At 36.4% G+C, this 16,800-nt stretch overlaps 4 protein-coding genes across 8 annotated transcripts in view; 2 read left to right on the top strand and 2 right to left on the bottom strand.

Moving 5' to 3' along the window:
• The first annotated feature begins 86 nt into the window (after nucleotides 1–86).
• Nucleotides 87–2,997, top strand: LOC105185208 (palmitoyltransferase ZDHHC16A). 2 transcript variants are annotated; one of them, XM_011144534.3, is made up of 7 exons: nucleotides 87–256; nucleotides 336–506; nucleotides 715–862; nucleotides 1,089–1,398; nucleotides 1,522–1,712; nucleotides 1,813–2,123; nucleotides 2,482–2,997. In XM_011144534.3, the coding sequence occupies exons 2-7, from the start codon at nucleotides 460–462 to the stop codon at nucleotides 2,570–2,572; spliced, it is 1,098 nt and encodes a 365-aa protein (XP_011142836.1). In that variant the 5' UTR covers nucleotides 87–256; nucleotides 336–459; the 3' UTR covers nucleotides 2,573–2,997. The 2 variants fall into 2 exon arrangements, with proteins under 2 accessions (XP_011142836.1, XP_025161906.1); XM_025306121.1 differs by lacking the exons at nucleotides 87–256; nucleotides 336–506 and having other exon boundaries at nucleotides 734–862; nucleotides 1,082–1,398.
• On the bottom strand, nucleotides 2,333–6,922 carry LOC105185197 (serine protease snake). Its single transcript, XM_011144521.3, has 6 exons — nucleotides 6,536–6,922; nucleotides 4,745–4,945; nucleotides 4,294–4,561; nucleotides 3,705–3,955; nucleotides 2,999–3,365; nucleotides 2,333–2,798 (listed from the first exon to the last, which is right to left on the bottom strand). Exons 1-5 carry the CDS (start codon nucleotides 6,600–6,602, stop codon nucleotides 3,025–3,027), a joined length of 1,128 nt encoding a protein of 375 aa, XP_011142823.1. The 5' UTR covers nucleotides 6,603–6,922; the 3' UTR covers nucleotides 2,333–2,798; nucleotides 2,999–3,024.
• The window catches only part of LOC105185188 (uncharacterized), a 29,562-nt gene continuing 17,810 nt past the window's right edge, over nucleotides 5,049–16,800 (bottom strand). For both annotated transcript variants that reach the window (XM_019842255.2, XM_011144510.3), the window contains exons 4-15: nucleotides 16,402–16,666; nucleotides 13,506–13,716; nucleotides 13,145–13,378; nucleotides 12,909–13,040; nucleotides 12,634–12,833; nucleotides 12,434–12,554; nucleotides 11,837–11,946; nucleotides 9,860–10,044; nucleotides 9,140–9,618; nucleotides 8,297–9,037; nucleotides 7,960–8,081; nucleotides 5,049–5,230 (exon numbers count right to left, since the gene is read on the bottom strand). In XM_019842255.2, coding sequence (XP_019697814.2) covers nucleotides 5,227–5,230; nucleotides 7,960–8,081; nucleotides 8,297–9,037; nucleotides 9,140–9,618; nucleotides 9,860–10,044; nucleotides 11,837–11,946; nucleotides 12,434–12,554; nucleotides 12,634–12,833; nucleotides 12,909–13,040; nucleotides 13,145–13,378; nucleotides 13,506–13,716; nucleotides 16,402–16,666 — 2,804 coding nt within the window. In that variant the 3' untranslated portion in view covers nucleotides 5,049–5,226. The remainder of the gene's footprint in view (nucleotides 5,231–7,959; nucleotides 8,082–8,296; nucleotides 9,038–9,139; nucleotides 9,619–9,859; nucleotides 10,045–11,836; nucleotides 11,947–12,433; nucleotides 12,555–12,633; nucleotides 12,834–12,908; nucleotides 13,041–13,144; nucleotides 13,379–13,505; nucleotides 13,717–16,401; nucleotides 16,667–16,800) is intronic.
• Nucleotides 14,028–16,416, top strand: LOC105185176 (uncharacterized). 3 transcript variants are annotated; one of them, XM_011144499.3, is made up of 8 exons: nucleotides 14,028–14,110; nucleotides 14,243–14,326; nucleotides 14,477–14,720; nucleotides 14,895–15,087; nucleotides 15,219–15,349; nucleotides 15,453–15,638; nucleotides 15,739–15,908; nucleotides 16,035–16,224. In XM_011144499.3, the coding sequence occupies exons 2-8, from the start codon at nucleotides 14,313–14,315 to the stop codon at nucleotides 16,159–16,161; spliced, it is 1,065 nt and encodes a 354-aa protein (XP_011142801.1). In that variant the 5' UTR covers nucleotides 14,028–14,110; nucleotides 14,243–14,312; the 3' UTR covers nucleotides 16,162–16,224. The 3 variants fall into 3 exon arrangements, 2 of the variants coding, with proteins under 2 accessions (XP_011142801.1, XP_025161907.1); XR_002162836.2 differs by lacking the exon at nucleotides 14,028–14,110 and adding an exon at nucleotides 16,336–16,416 and having other exon boundaries at nucleotides 14,123–14,326; nucleotides 16,035–16,236; XM_025306122.1 differs by lacking the exon at nucleotides 14,028–14,110 and having other exon boundaries at nucleotides 14,123–14,326; nucleotides 16,035–16,292.

Below are 16,800 nucleotides of genomic sequence, written 5' to 3' on the forward strand. Positions count from 1 at the left end.
CGTATAGGCTGCGTTCCGATATTCACTATCGGTACTGAAAATAAATAGTTTGTGTCACGTATATTATAGATTTTCAGCACTGGCAGTGAATATCGGAACGCAGCCATCATTTCATGTTGGTGAGAGCTACTTTGTGTCTACGTTCAAGCGTTATTTGACAACGCATGATATTTTTATTAGTAGTGATACATTTCTTTATTTGGTCTTTTTCTTGGTCTTTTCCTCGGACTGATACAAATATGGCGGATAGATCTGGGTTCGTAGATTGATCGAGGTTATCGTACTTGTTATTCTGACATTGTTATTAGCCGTTATCAGTCGCTGTTTCATATTAGGTGTTCGCGGAATGGTGAAAACTGGGTAAGATGGCGACGAGTGACAAGATGTCAAAATACATAAAATGTGATAATATGCTAAAATTATGAGTATATCTGGTGGTATTCGAAAAAAGAAGCGAAAATGGCGAGGATACAATGGTCCTTGACGAAGGTGCCGAGAATTATAAGGTAAATTTGCTAAATTTCTAATTATTGAATTCTGCTAAAACAGGTTTATCGAAAACTTTTATTAATTCTTAATAAAAATTAATAACTGAAATATGTATGTTTGTATGTGCAATTTCAATTAAAAAGTTTCGTCTCATCGTTTCTTTGTGTGCTTCTATGTATTTAACTTCTGTGAATTTAACAAAAACTTCATTTTATTTATGTTAAGAGTTAGTTTGAAGCAGAGGTTATGGCGGTTCCAAATCACTCTCAAGTCCCTGTTCTATAATGATTTTTTGAACTGGGGTTACGCTTGTGATATATTGATGGAACCCATGTTCTGGTTCGTCGAGAATTTTACTGCCTGTTTGGGTCCTGTAAGATCTTAGACATTATTTAATATCATTTTGTTTTTTATAATTTATTTAATATAGATGTAAAAGTATATGTTTAATACATAACAAAGAGTTTGAAAATCATATATGTCAATATTGTATATCATGTAGATAAGAAAGTCCTAGAAAATGTCCTAAAGTACTTCATTTCATATAACATAAACATCGTTATATCCACAATATATTTACTAAGCACTGCAGTCCACAGGCGTTTGTAGGAATGGTGATCTTGTTGATTGCAAGTATAGTATACATTGCATACTATGTTGGCCTGCCTTACTGGTGGAATCGAAGTCCATTCATAACAGTGATTCTACTAATAGTTGGAAATTGGTTACTGCTTAATGTCTGCTTCCACTATTACATGGGCTTGAAGATACCACCGGGCTATCCACCGCAAGGTGGCCTCATTCCAGAGGCTGTGAGCATCTGCAAGAAGTGCATTAAGCCAAAGCCACCCAGAACTCACCATTGCTCTGTCTGCAATAAGTGCGTTCTCAAGATGGACCACCATTGCCGTATCCTTATGTATCTTATGGATCTATTTAAATTGTTCTATTAATTGTAACATCATTGTTGAGCAACAAATATCTTCGCGTGAAAATGCCATACGATTGGTCATCCTTAATTAAAATGTGCAGCATGGCTAAACAATTGCGTTGGTCATTACAACCACCGATACTTCTTCCAGTTCATAGCTTTTGCCATATTCGGCTTTATATTCATCACGATTTTCGGTATAGAGCTTGCTTACGAGGAGTTCTTTCCTGCGCAAGAGCCGGAACTGGATGGTCATCCGGTGCGCCTTAATAATTCGGAAATAATTCCTATGGTGAGTGCTACCACTCATGCTAACAATTTGTGAATATTAACACTTTATCTAGTTTTATTACCTTTTTAAAATTAACGTTAATATGCATTTGATGTCATAGACAGAGTCGTTGTCTCACTTAACTGAGGAGGAACGGGCAGAAATAGCAAGACAAGCAGCGGAAAATGAAGCCAAGGAATGGCGCCGAAAACTGATAATTTTCGCGGCTATGATCACTGTTGCTGCGTCAGCCGCAGTGGGTGCGCTGGCTCTGTGCCATGCGAGACTCATTACTCGGGGAGAAACGAGCATCGAAGCACGTATCAATACCACAGAATCGCAAAAATACAAGGCACAAGGCAAAATCTATCAAAATCCCTATGACTTCGGACCGAGGGAGAACTGGAAACTGTTTTTGGGAATAAAGAACAGGTAGCACGGATATTACAGACTAGTGCGAGGATGAATTTATTTACTTATGAATAGTATGTGTTTTGTCATTGTCATTCGCCTCAAATTCTTACATTTCAAAATATTTTTCTTTTTTTAAGTTTATGCAGTTAAAAAACAAATATTTTTCCGAATTAAGAAATTGCAATTCATATTCGTTAAATTATTCGATAAATAATTACTATAGACTGTTAAACATACGAATTATTTATTGGCACTTCCAGATCAAATTATAAAATATATTGAGTATTTTTTTGTTCAATCATCTCATCGTCACAAACGTATCAAATTATAGTATTCATTCTGTTATCTTTATAACCTATTTCATTCGTTGTTGCAGGAGTTGGTGGTGGGTCCTGTTTCCATCAACGCATGGTCCATACAGCGACGGACTCACGTGGCGAACCATTCACGATAGTAAAATATCCTGATTTCTAAGGCCCAGAAGATCGACGAAGCGAATGTCAATCTTTCATTCTACGACTTACACCTTCTCGTGACCTTTCCGTTCCGATATTCTAGTCAACTGCAGACTGTTCAATTACACTTTCATGATCGATTAAAATAGCACTATATACGATTAGCCACTCGCAACCACTGATTAAAATAGTTCTCTTTACGGGTAACAATTGTCAGCACAAACGCGTCGACCGTTCTCTGAAATTGCAAAATTATTCTCGTACGATATATGAATCTTATGTTACGAAACGGTGAACACAGAAAAGTGATACTCGTACATTGTTTTTCAAGCGACGGTCAATTTGTTTCGGACGTCGTTTGAATTACTAACTTATCGAGGAACTGATTGTGAAGTCTGATTTAGTCAAGGAAAGAATAAAAGATGTTTTTTTTTGTACCTTTTGAAAAGTTGAACAAATCGCGATCATTGCTCTTGCGGCCAGACGATATTCTCAATCCAGGGTAAATAATGGGAAACTCTAGTATAAACGCCAGGCGAATTAGCCATTGCACATGCTTGACCAAAACTAGTGATGCCAATCACTTGAAAGAGACACTGAGTATTCGGATGGACTACTTGCAAAGGTCCTCCGGAATCGCCTTGGCAGGAATCCTTATTCCAACCGCCATGAGGATCACCTGCGCAGATCATACTTGGCGAGACGCCGTATGGAACCTCTTTGGAACTATTATACTGTATCGTGCACGCCAGGTTGTCTATAAAATTCAACTGAGCTTTCTGCAATTTGTCAGATTGATCCCCAGCTGAAAAAGAAATTATATCGTTAAACTTAAATTATTTCATTTTTTTATTGACTCATTAAAAGTTCTACAATAGAAAGAATTTCAATTAAATCACTTATTTTATCGAGGTCTCATGGATGAAAAATTAAAAAATTGAAGATGTTAGGGAAATTAAATATGTCAAAATTTTCTTTCCTAAAATTAAACGCCTTTATCATTAATCGATTATTTTCAACTGTTTTGGAAAAGAAATAATCGATTTCTACTGGAAGTAAAATTCTGAAATTGTTTTTAATTCTCAGATTCTTAAAATTTTCGGACTGTGCAACTCCCTGAGATTGATATTTTTCAGTTTCTTACCGAATTCAGTAGCACCCCAGCCGCTAACCCAAGCAGATGTAGGCACCTTATCATATTGTTGATAAAGACAAGCTGGTCGTATTAACTCGCCAAATATGACGGCGCTCTGAAGTTCTATCAGAGCGATATCCGAATACATCGCAGGTGCATTATACTCTGGGTGTCGTATCGTAGTCTTGATGATAATTGTGATACCGGATTGCTGGTCCGTTAATGAGTGAAAACCCATCCGAGCGACAGACGGACTGCCGCTGCAAAATAACATGAATCGTTAAGAATAGCCTCTCCAATTATCCCAAAAAATAACTGTTGAACAGATCTTCGTAATCTGTACTGTTCTACATCCTTGATGTCTAATATTCTCAAGTCAATAAATTTTTCACTTGTTGAAGTTTACAGTATCTCGTAGTAGTGTAGAAAAAAACCTTAGAAAAATCTGTATGTATCTGTCTGTAATTTCCGAGGCTTTATCTATTTCACTAATTGCAGTCACTGATGAGACGAACAGAGATGGCAAAGAAAAAAACACGGAAGAGCTTTCGTCGAAATTTTTGTGTATAATTTAAGGAAAAAAATAACAGGAATATACTTTGGCCCGTAAGTGCAATGCGCAGCTGAAAGTACCCAGACATGTGAGATCAGCGTGCCGCCGCACATCAAAGTAAAATCGTCATTAGAATTGCCTCTGCCGATGGCGACCATGTGTGGAAATTCGCCGGTCGTGGCCTCGGTGCCGCCGACTACAAGACGATTTACATCTCGACAGACATTCTTCACCTTGACTACGTCGATCGACGTGCCGACTAGAGATGTTACATCGGTTGTGCCCACAATTTCCCTCGTGTATTCTTCGCATTCTAAAATCAATATCACAAACGTTCATTCCCTTCGTATTTTGGACCTAATGGTGAGGTTTCTGAATTCTCGAGCGTTTTGAATTCTTAGACTCTTAAATCATCGTGCCTGTGCTCTCTTATTCTCTTTTTTAATTTCCAGGTTTATAATCTTATAAAACTGATCCGATCGTGTATTCCACTTACTGAGTTCTGATCTTGTTTTCGTTGAACCAATTTTAATAGGTATTAGATCCAGCAATGACGGTGTGGTTGGAGGTCTAACTTCTTCCGAAAAAGGTCTCTGAGGCGCAGGAGGCTGAGGTCTGAGAGGTGCTGGTATGTTATAAGACGGTGGTCTATAAGGTGCTTGCGTAACTGACGCAAAGGGTGCAGATGCATAAGGCCCTGAAGCATTAAAAGGTACGGTATCAATCCTTGAACCAGGTCCAAAGTTTAAAAAGGGATTGCCACTGCTGAATATTGCGATGTATGAAGACTGGTTCTCTGTCGGTAGAGAGATAGTAGATAATATTCCTGATAAACTTTCGCTCTTGTTGCTATGAAGTTGCAACAAGAAAGGATTATCTTCTACAGGAGGAAGCGTCACGGGTTGTTGAAGGAAGGGATTGTTTTCAATGCCTGCATTGAGTCTGGTAGTGTTCTTCTTTTTCTTTGATGAAGCGTGGTTACCTGGAAAATGTATAAAGAGTAAATTATATATAAATATAAATACGTCTCTATATACAACTCTTTTATATATAGGGTGTCCCATTTTAATCCGGCCGGCTGAATAAAATTCGAGGATATTTTCCAGAAAAAAATGTCATACAAATGTTGCTCAGTTCTAAGGGGGACATTCGATGCCATCAACAATTTTGACCTCGGGTAAAGGGTTCAAGGTCAACTTTTTTTTCTTAAATGGGAACCCCTATTTTTCTCATCGGCAATCGATTCTACGTAAAAAAAAAATGAAACTTTTGTCTGAAGCATTTTTTTTTATAACGCAAACTAATTTCACTTATTCAGCCTCCAAAATTGAAATTTCCGCCAATGTTCTACCTGTTAGGAGGTACCTCGAAAAAAGTGCACGATCAACTATGCGAAAATTCGAGTGAATTCCTTGCAGCATTCCAAGAACTTTTTGTCCTCTGCAATTTCCCCCCAAACCCCACCATTCTCGAGTGAAAAATTCAGAAAGTTTGAAAATTTCAATTTTGGAGGCTGAATAAGTGAAATTAGTTTGCGTTATAAAAAAAAATGCTTCAGACAAAAGTTTCATTTTTTTTTTTACGTAGAATCGATTGCCGATGTGAAAAATAGGGGTTCCCATTTAAGAAAAAAAAGTTGACCTTGAATGACCTTGAACCCTTCACCCGAGGTCAAAATTGTTGATGGCATCGAATGTCCGCCTTAGAACTGAGCAACATTTATCTGACATTTTTTTCTGGAAAATATCCTCGAATTTTATTTAGCCGGCCGGATTAAAATGGGACACCCTGTATATATATGCTACCCAATTAAAAAAGATTTTCCAATAAAAACACTTCAGAGGATCGAGAGTAATTAAAGATATACGAAAGTTGGAATTTACAATTAATATAAAACATTGTCCTTAAAAAAATTTTAAGGATCCTAAAATGTTAAGGATCTGAAAGGTGTTAACGAAAATTTTTGTGGCAATATATATATGTGTGTGTGTGTGTGTGTGTGTGTGTGTGTGTGTGTGTGTGTGTGTGTGTGTGTGTGTGTGTGTGTGTGTGTGTGTTCTCGTACACTAAATGATTTATATATATGTATATATAAATCATTTAGTACGAGAATCCTGCACAATCCGGATGATATTCTCGAATGACATCAATGAACACAAACAAATATTATCGTCACAGTAATGATTTAATCTAACAACACTAAAGGCCAGTTTGTTGTGAAAAAAATTGTGACCTACTGACAAGGAGAAAATGACAACATACGAAACAATCGTCGATAAGAATCCACCTGTATTTTTGCTGGACCAGACGGAGGTTCCAAGGATCAGAAGAATAACGAACAGACGAAGATTCATCGTGAACGACGGCCCTGTCGCGTCGGTTGTTTGTTAGGAACTTGTGAGGATGCACGGGGTATTGTATGCTAATGTCAAGGCATAGGCGAAGATAACCGATAATTATGCGAAGCCCATCGGCTCTCTCCCTCCTAATCCTACGTACGAAGTATACGAAAGAGACGATGAAAAAGTAAGAAGAGAGATGCACGAGGAGAAGAGAAGCACGCAGAGGAGCTCGAAGTGGGGGGAGGTCTTAACTATATGTTGCGATTCTCCGTCCCAGTCCACTGAAGATGTTAGATTATTCAGCGAAATTTAACTGTGAAATGATAAAGCAAGTTAAAGCTATAAAATCTCTGCTGACGACACACGTAATTATATCATTACTTTTCCTTTCACTTTGATGCTGAGACTGATGGTTACATATTAATTACTGACCAATTTCAACAGATGACTCGTAATTGTTAAAACGAATAAGTTTTCAAAGTATTTTCGTCATAATCGTAAATCACAATGTGGTGATAAACACAACGTATATGATACTAACATTGATTTTTTCCACTGATAACAATGGAAACGTTTCATTAATGCGTAAATGGGTTGATGATTTTATAACCAACACAATGTCGATGACATTTAATGTACCTGATGATATATTCCACGACTAAAATTATTTTTATATCTCCAGTACTCCCTCGGGCATGATTATTTCATTACTCAACTATCGATTGCGGATATCAATCTCTCACTGACACATCTAAGTTTCAACATCTAAGTCAGCGTCAACAAATTAAATTCCTTTAAATGCTAGACTCACCTCTGTCTCCTGTCACGTTCGTGCTTAAATGAGTGAAAAGAAGGAAAGATGCGAAGGAAATGAACAAAGGGACATTCACCAAGATTAAGCGCCAAACGCGTGTAGCTCGTCTCCAATCGACAGCCGATTGGTCAGCGGGGAAACACCGGTTCTGACGTAGCACGAGCGGATAAACCAGTCTGGCCCGCAAAAATTGACGAGATAAGGAGAGTAACAGGAAAAAGACAAACTAATCTGGTATTACCCACCAATACGTAGAAGCAACGTGCTCTCGGGGTAGAAAGTGGAGACGAATAAACAATGCAGAAATGGAAGTGAAAGAGAGATCGGAGTCGCTTAATAACTAAAATAAACTGTATGTGCACAACCGACAATATGAGTCGATATTAAATTACAATTAGTAATAAAAGATAGCGATAGCAATGAATTAGTACAGAGCAAATAACACGTGTATATAGCATACAGGAATTTCTCGTTTTTAAGCGACTTCGCAATAAATAGAGGATACCTCGTTCCGCAACATATATGAACAAAATTCTATTGTGTTAGCATATTTACATGGAAACGCTGTGATGTAGCAAACATAGTTTGGCTTGGCTAATTCCGGTTTCATAAGCTCCGTGCACAGTCGAGAAATAACGATTGTGCGTGGCCTCGCCGGCTAACAGTATAACTGGGACCTGTTACATTTACAGAAAAAAAGAAAATCATTTCAATGAGTCATAAAAAAATGATATCTTTTGCAAGTATTATTTTACGTAACAAAATAAGAGAGACAGTTTCAAACATCTGTGATTATGAAATATTGATAATTCGGAATTCTTTGGAGGATTGTGAAACTTAGCAAAGAACAAAAAAAATCAATTTTTGAAAGCGTCTCGCCCAATAATCTCACCTGGACTGAAGAATCGTCTTTTACTTTCGCCCAAATCGGTTCAGATAACGTAGACGTTGAGACATTTGCGGCTTCGCAGTTTGTCGTGATATTACAATAACCTCCCCTAATGTATTCATTAGAGAACCATGTACTTGTGTAGCAATCTACCGGAAGAGGAATTGAACGATTCATGTATCGCGACAGCAATGACGTGACGTACATTCCAATCGTTGCTTCGGGAACATGCTCAACGGCACGTGCTCCCTCACCCGAGATCCATCCTACCAATATAGATGTATGATTCGCCAGGACGTCAAAACCCGTGATATACGAGGTCCACTCTGGCAATTGTGGCATCTCAGGTCGATAGTGGCTCGGTAATATTTGGAAACCAGTGACGCTGGAATACCACCAAGGTGCGTCATAGCGCAGAATGATCTTGTTAACCACTCCGAAACCGAGATTCTCGATGGCGCATTTCATAATACGCGGTAACGGTGGATCAAACATCTTCTCGTGGACGTGCTTTAAGACACCGAGTGAACAGGTGACGATAACAGCGTCGGCTAAGATTCGTTTTCCTTGGCGGGTTTCCACGAGTACTGTCGCAGTGGTTCGAGTGGGTAAAGTATCGAGCCAGCGAATGGATTTTACGGGAGAGTTCAGTCGCAATTTCTCCGAGCTTATGTCCTCGGCGAGAGTGTTCAACAACGATATGTAGCCTTGTTTGAACATTTGGTACTTGTCTCTGCCGGCAATCTATGGAGGATCATGACGTCATTACTAATCGTCATTACTAATACTCGTTTCTACAGTTTATTATTAGCTTTTTAATGTGCATTATTAATGATTCAAGTTTACCTCATATTTTCCCCACAACTTCAAGGATAATTCGTACATCGAATCGCAGCTGTTGTCCACTTGGAGATACCGCATCTTAAAATCGAAAACTTCCTCTTTCATCTTTCTAATTGGTGCGGGATCGTTGCATTCGGCTAAATATTTTTCGAAGTTTTTTCTTAGGTAGTTACCGACACTCTCGTTATTGGCTATGTCGTATTCAGTTTCTTTGTGTCTGTAAAACTGTTCGCAATTATGCAGAGTATCATGTATGACATCGTTGACATCGCATGCCAGGACTGTACCCGACGAAATTGCGCAACCATTATCTCGTAAAAGTAATCCTTCACCGTCTGTACCGAAAATGCGCGACAATAAGTTCTTTGCGCGACAATATTCTGCTAGATCACCCTCATCACCGTGCAGATATTGTGCCCCAAGTTCTATACAGGTCTCTCCAACCGGAACAGAGAAAATTCTGCCTCCAATTCTATCTTGTGCTGTGAAATAGACGAGAATAATCCGATACATTTTATTAGCAATATTGGACTACGAGAAAAGACATATTATGTCTATCGTTAAAATTTCAGATCGATCCATGCATGCGATCCATTTTCAATTGATATCGTTTTAAATAGACAAAAACTTCACTTCATTATTACGTATATATATATATATAGATATAAGTATATTACAGAACGGCAAGCTATTAAATTCTTGATAAATATTTTGCAAATGTACCCTCACAAATGATGTAGTCACATCCTGCTTCTTGTAGCGTTGCAGCTGCCGCGATCCCTGCGATTCCTGCGCCTACTATCACGATTTTCGTCCTCTCATCGTATTCATCCGTCTGATCCATACTTATCTCGTCTATACGTATCTTGTTGATGTTGTTAACCACTTGATCTAAGCAATCGCGCGTTCTACATCAATTAGTTAATTTATAAAATATCAGATGAACCATCGCTCATTCTGTTTCTACGATCTTAAGCAACTAATATGTAATTAATTTATTTCTCTATTTGCAATACTTTGCAGTTATACGTCCTGTGATGATTAGCGAAGATCTCAACTGCTCCAGTCATATAAATCGACTTCCAACTAAGGTCATGTTCGTCAGCAATATTTATTTTGCTTAACCATCGACAAAATGGACTAGCCGCAAAGCACCAATATATCGAGATATCAGTTACATTTCCTTTTCATTTCAAAACAATTTTAATGTCACAATGTAGTAGACCATATTTGTCTTATTTTGAATATATAGCATGGTTTGAATTTTGTAAATAATGTATATTCGACGAAGATAACAATAACAATTATAAGAATAACATCTATAAAAATGGCTCTATGATAATGATAGTTTAAAAGGTGACAATGAGCTATTCTGAGTGAGATAGACAAGACACAAATATGAAAGATAAAATGATAAAAACTGAAACTACTGTTTGGCGCAATTTACATATGCCGTGTAATAAAGATAAGACATTACCAAGGATAATTTCTCCAAAAACACCACAAATTAGTGGATCTAACATATCCGCACGTTGCAGAGCCCACAGTATTTTCCAGTTTTTCTTATATATCAAGCATATATCGGCAAATTATTTGTGAAAATCCAAAATTAAAATTGAAAGCATCGTTTTTTTGGTGAAATTGAGAAAAGGTATCTTTACAAGCACAATTTTTTTTTTTATAAAATGATGTTTATGGACTGGAAGGCAATTTCTTATTGATATAATGCATCGTTCATTTTAAGATAATATGATTGCAAAGAGTTAACAGTAATAATAAAGCATTCTAGAGTACACGACATATTTAACTGCCACCTATATTGTTTATTTGGTCATATATTCTCGATATAATATTCGTGAATAATCATAAGTACAAGTAATATTTTTTTCTTTGTTTTTTGTACAATACTTTGCTTTATATTGTTTTCAGTAATATATATTGTACTTTTGTACAATTATCTTATAACTTTTTAAATATTCTCTTCTTTTATATTAAATTCTTTCTGTCACCTTACAAATAAGTTCGATGGTCGTCTATGCTTTCAAGATACCTGTTGTAGACATCGCAAGTTGTGTAAGCATATTTTATAGTTTACCATAATCCATTCATTACGCGGGATGTGTAGTTAGAGATGTGAGTTTACCCGCCTGAGAAAGAGCATGCACAATCAATATAAATATAATTACAAAATCATATCTGCAAGATTTGAAGCCAGCAGATACGACAAACCCGGAAACAACAATGTAAAGAGAAACCTTTCACTTTACTTGTAAGCTTCATGCAAAATCAAATATTTATAACCGAGATATTAACAAGCAGAACATAACGCGTAAAATCATGCAATATTAACGAAAAAAAATATTAATTTTGAAATACGTTATACTCTTGTACATTAGAGATTCGGTATTTCAATCATTTCCTAGTTCGATTTCAGGTCGAGAAATAAATGCTTACAGAATTTCACAAAAGACACAATACCAATTCCATCCGCGATAAAAGAAAGAAAAGAAAAGATGTAAAGAGAAAGATCTCAACAGCAGTTTTTTAAGCAGTTAATTCCACAGAATTTATAAATGCAAATTCAAATTTTGTAAGTGCCAAAGATAATCAAAACAGTCATCCTATCAAACACTGTCGTATTGTGTTTTTGTACTGTTTAATACCAAGCTTCAAATATCGCTTTGTTAAGTGCAATCTCACCTCTGATAAAAATCAAGTAAACGATCTGCTTCGCGGAAACCAGTTTCCACAGCACCGTGCACAGTGGAATAATAATGATCGTGTGTGGCTTCTCCGGCGAAAAGAATTACCTAATATCATAATTGTATATGTTGTTTCGTCACAGTTAATAGTCTCTTAAAATAATACTGAATAGTCATGTAAGAGAAAAGATAACATAGGTAAGGTAAAAGTGAAGGAAAAACCAGTATGGGCCAGAGCACAGACTTCTGCATAACGTATAAGAGAATTAATCAATCAGAGTTCTTCATTTCTGTCCTGAGGAGGGAAATGAAGAACTCTGATTGCTTGATTCTCTTATGCGTTGTGTATTATGCGTTATGCAGAAGTCTGTGCTCTGGCCCTATCTCTCGGACATAATCGACGGTGTCGTCAACAATTACAATAATGCAATTGTACGTTAGCAACGTTAGGTTGATTTTGCTTGATGCTTTAATGCACAGTCAAGAAAAAGAGAAAAGTTGGAGAAAACAAAATTATGAACGTTATTATTATCAAAAAATGTTACAAGTTGTTTAAGCAATCACGAACTAACGAGTTTAAGCAATCACTACTAACGGGTTTTCCATTCACTACGACTGGCTCGGCTAAATCACTCGGCTTTACATTCAGGTTCTCGGTGTTCATACTTTGGAAGGTATAAGAGCCTTGGAAGTGTTCATCTGTGAACCATTTGGATCTAAAAATCGAAGAAAGAAAAAAGAAAGCCCATTGTCTTCTTTCAGGAATAATTATAACACACTCCGACGGAAAATTACCTTAATATTCTTGTTGGTCGTACGACGTGATAATGTTTTCCCATCGAATCCTGCAGTAATCGATACAATCCATCAGATATATCGGTGTCTGATAAGGTTTCCATCTGTCTAGCATATTTCCCAATGATCCAAGCACACAACAGACGCGGCTGATAATCAACAACGAAAAACGAGAATACGTCACAGAGCCACTGATATTCCTGAAATAGGAAATTAGCGAAATTAACGAAACGATTCATGAAAGCGAAAGACTGATTGTATTTGAATTTATATACTTCGCCATATTTTTGCACAAACAACTTCTTATTTTCCTCAAGGCTAACCAGATTGATAGAGACGGTATCTTCTGACCACCACTTGCACGGAAATTCCATGAAGATCTTGTTGACTGTTCCGATACACAGTCCCTGTGATGAAGCAACGTTAATTAACATCACGTGTACACGTGTATACGATGTACCACACATAACTTCGTTTCGTGTTACTGTAATTGAGGAAACTGTCGCCATACCCTTATCGCACGTCTTATTTTCGATGGCAAAGATGGCACGAATAACGTGGAGTGTTTCTTTTTTAGGACACCTAAAGATGCAGTAAAAATGACATGCGATGCAATATATTTGCAGCCATCACTAGTTGTCACTGTAACGTCTTTCCCTGAATTATAGTCAATAGTTGTCACAACTTTTTTCAACTCTATCCTCTCCGTAACTGGTAAGCCATTTTCTGCATTTGGGATCTTCTTCTATGGAAAAAAAAAAAAATAACTTATAAGAAATGTATATTAATGAAAATTTACTTAGCACAATAATATCAATATTAAAATACTTAATATGAAATTCTTGGCTTATCGATTAGTCTATTAAAAATACCATTAAAAGATCAAAGAGCGTTTTGTAACCGCGTTCCTTCCAATTCTGAACACTATCGCCCTCACACTCCCAGTAATCCGTCAAACGTTTCGCGGAAACTTCAGATAATGAGTCACTGCATTCTATGGAACATTCCATCTTTTCTATCCAAGAAAACAATTCAGAAATTCTAGAGTAGCTTGCAAAAGTTTCCATATAAGTCTTATAAAACCTGCAACATTATTAACGATTAACAACTGATATCGAAACACAAATATTTATGCATAAAGAATGTATCTCATATACTGATAATAATTTTAGATTATTATTAATCTAAATTATTGATCAGTGACATTTTACATCTGTATCTTACTTTTGATTCTATCAATATTTCACTTCTTTAAATTCAGATTTATAGATTAGTTATCCTAATAATATTTCGTATAAGTTTTATACGTTTTAATTTATATGTTATCCAATTTTGTTTCGAGAGAAGGGTGACAAAAGCTTTTGAGTACTTTTCTGTAATTCAAATAACAGGCGGGCAAGAATCGAGTGTGAATCATCATCAACCTCGAACTAAATCGTGGTGGGGAGAAGACACTGACTACCACCAACAGCATATGGTAAGTAGTGTTCTGACATGTTCAGGAAGTATAATTCATACTTTTAAATTGACGTAATATCTTGGACGTGTTCATCTCAACTATACCAATATGACGCTTGTATAACACGTATCGTTCAATAATCCGTTGCAGGAAAGATCACAACAAAAATGGAGCGAGATCGGTTTGACTTGTGACAAATTTCAATGAAACTCGCAGCAAGATGTTTGCGCAGAGGTAACCAACAACAAAGCAGTCTCCGACTTTTGTATTGATGTCACGTATTATTAATTTTTCGAGCACGACGGGAAATTTTACTCGTACATATTAAGATATTATATAATCATTGCGCGAAAATGACAAAGAATAACAAGAATAATATTTCAGAAAAATCGATCCAGAGCTAGAGAAGCTCAGGAATGAAGTGGACGGACCGCCAAACTTGGATACCGTCACTTTGAATATCCAGAGAAAATCGTCGCGTATTCATGCCGCGTTTTTATTCGAGCATATTGGCAAGCCTATGCTGCAAAAACTTTGTTTGCTACTGAGTTCTACGGCAACAGGCAAGATTTATAACGGATGGCAAGAGTTTGCAGCACACATGGGTTTAACAATGGAGCAAATACGTGTAAGATATCTGATAAAATTTGATGCTCGTAGGTAAATATGCACGAATGCATGTTAAGTTATATACATGTGTGTGTGTGTGTGTGTGTGTGTGTGTGTATTTGTATTTCATTATAAATGAAATACTAATTATGATATTAATGTAATAATTATAATATTATTTTATTGTGCTCAGTGTATAGACTACGACTTCAAAGGACTTCAGGATCCAACGTATTATGTGCTTTTGACCTTTGTGCAGTCCTCAGATTCAACAATGGATAAAATTCTGAGTGCTTTACAAAAGATAGAGCGGTTCGATGTCATATGTGAGATTAAGGATTACGTACATAATTTAGTCAGTGCTGTGTCACAAGACGCCATCGATGGTTAAGTATATAAACAAAACCATTATTCTTTTCTGAATAAAAGAATAAGTTACAAATCAGATGTGGATGCTGGATGAAATTTATAATGATTACATCTAATTAGACTAATTATTCCTTTGGTGCTTTTATAGAATTGGAAATAATCCATCCAGCACACATACCAAGAGCACCATTAGTACTGAGTCCAATATTAACAAAACAAGGCAGGGCTGGAGTTGCAAAAAGTGAATCAAAAAACACACCACAGGATAATCAACAGAAGGTGCTGAATTTCTAATTAAAGCATTTTTGACAATTTGTCGCAGAAGAATAAAAGTTTCTTTATATAATTACGCGTATACTCATAATCTTTTATATTGCATCAGCATACCAAACAAAGGTACAGCTGTATAGTTATGCTGACTTTCGCAAGAGACGGTTTAGCAATTGCTGAATGTATCGCGAAGATATTCCGATCCAAGCAGCCGCCGATCGGCGTGCTTATATTGCAAGAACAAGAGAAAGGCGTTTATAGTCGTGCTGAAGAGTTTATAGATGATTGCTTTAGACAGGTATGTATATAAGTCGATTTGTTTTCGATTAAATTAACGTCACATTAGGAAATTGTACTTGTTTTAAACGTGTGAAGGTTCAATGCATTTTCTCTTTCAGGTCGATTATATTATACCAATACTAACCAAAGGATACATTGAGACAGTAAATAATATCATGAAAGCAGGCGAAAAGATACACACCAATTTAGACATGAAGTACTTAAAGTACATATATTCTTTGTTGAGGTACGAGTACATGACAAACGAGTGCTGCAACAATCGCGTAAGGTGCGTACATACACGCATATCTATATTTTCCAATAAAATATTGTGTTCTCTATCGCAAGATTAATATGCAAGTATATAAAACGATTAAACGCGTTGTCTATGAGATATTTTTCCTCCTTTTATCAGATGCATCGTGCCTGATAAGGATGTTTATACTGTCGTTCGAGCGAATCTACATCCCACGCTACAAGCATGGTTTCGCGAGAGTGATATCGACGATTTCGTGAACAATATTCTTTTGCATAAATTTTGACATGAAACTCGAAGATGCTTGGAATGGTTTCGATTAGACTAACAGAATAATCTCAACTCATATGACCATTATCATGTATGATATCGAAACATATATATTTTTCTCTCATATTATATGTTGATACTTTTTAATTACTTTTTCTCTTGTCAGTTTATGTTTGAATATATCTTCCAGTTAATTTCTACTACAATAATTCAGCAAATATATAATCTCAATCCGAGAAATAATAAAGTTACTTACTTTTCTCTGAAGTAATTTCCGAAGGATCCTTCTGCCTTGCCCAGATCATCTGATGCTTTTTTCATAAGATCAAAATAAATCGTAAGAGCTTTCATGCTTTCTTCCTTAGATATCCTTTCACCATTAATGGTGAAAAACTCGTGTTTACTGGTGTCAAATAAAGTGCAGAACGAGCCCAAAAGATTATATTTAGAAGCAAGGTCATAAACCACATTTCCAATTTCACCATGTACCCATTGAGCCCCAAGATCCACCACATTATCACCTGAAAAAATTATAACCTTATGGTTTTTATATAGGTATTTTTATATAGGCATTTTTATAAACGGACACAAACATCTAAACACGCAAATGAAATGCGCGAATTTAAGTAAGATAAAATGATTATGAATAAAATAA

Source organism: Harpegnathos saltator, unplaced genomic scaffold (assembly GCF_003227715.2).
Source record: "Harpegnathos saltator strain DR-91 unplaced genomic scaffold, Hsal_v8.6 scaffold758, whole genome shotgun sequence".
NCBI lineage: Eukaryota > Metazoa > Arthropoda > Insecta > Hymenoptera > Formicidae > Harpegnathos > Harpegnathos saltator.

What these genes read in the sequence shown, in the direction of transcription:
- LOC105185176 (XM_011144499.3), top strand. An exon ending in TAACAATGGAGCAAATACGT is followed by an intron (nt 14,721 to 14,894) that starts GTAAGATATCTG and finishes TATTGTGCTCAG; the next exon opens with TGTATAGACTACGACTTCAA. An exon ending in TAGATGATTGCTTTAGACAG is followed by an intron (nt 15,639 to 15,738) that starts GTATGTATATAA and finishes TTTCTCTTTCAG; the next exon opens with GTCGATTATATTATACCAAT.
- LOC105185197 (XM_011144521.3), bottom strand. Translation starts at nt 6,602, where the DNA reads ATGAATCTTCGTCTGTTCGTTATTCTTCTGATCCTTGGAACCTCCGTC. An exon ending in GAAAACAAGATCAGAACTCA is followed by an intron (nt 4,562 to 4,744) that starts GTAAGTGGAATA and finishes TATTGATTTTAG; the next exon opens with AATGCGAAGAATACACGAGG. An exon ending in CTGGGGTGCTACTGAATTCG is followed by an intron (nt 3,366 to 3,704) that starts GTAAGAAACTGA and finishes TTTCTTTTTCAG; the next exon opens with CTGGGGATCAATCTGACAAA.
- LOC105185208 (XM_011144534.3), top strand. Translation starts at nt 460, where the DNA reads ATGGCGAGGATACAATGGTCCTTGACGAAGGTGCCGAGAATTATAAG. An exon ending in ATTCGGAAATAATTCCTATG is followed by an intron (nt 1,713 to 1,812) that starts GTGAGTGCTACC and finishes TTGATGTCATAG; the next exon opens with ACAGAGTCGTTGTCTCACTT. An exon ending in TTTTTGGGAATAAAGAACAG is followed by an intron (nt 2,124 to 2,481) that starts GTAGCACGGATA and finishes TCGTTGTTGCAG; the next exon opens with GAGTTGGTGGTGGGTCCTGT.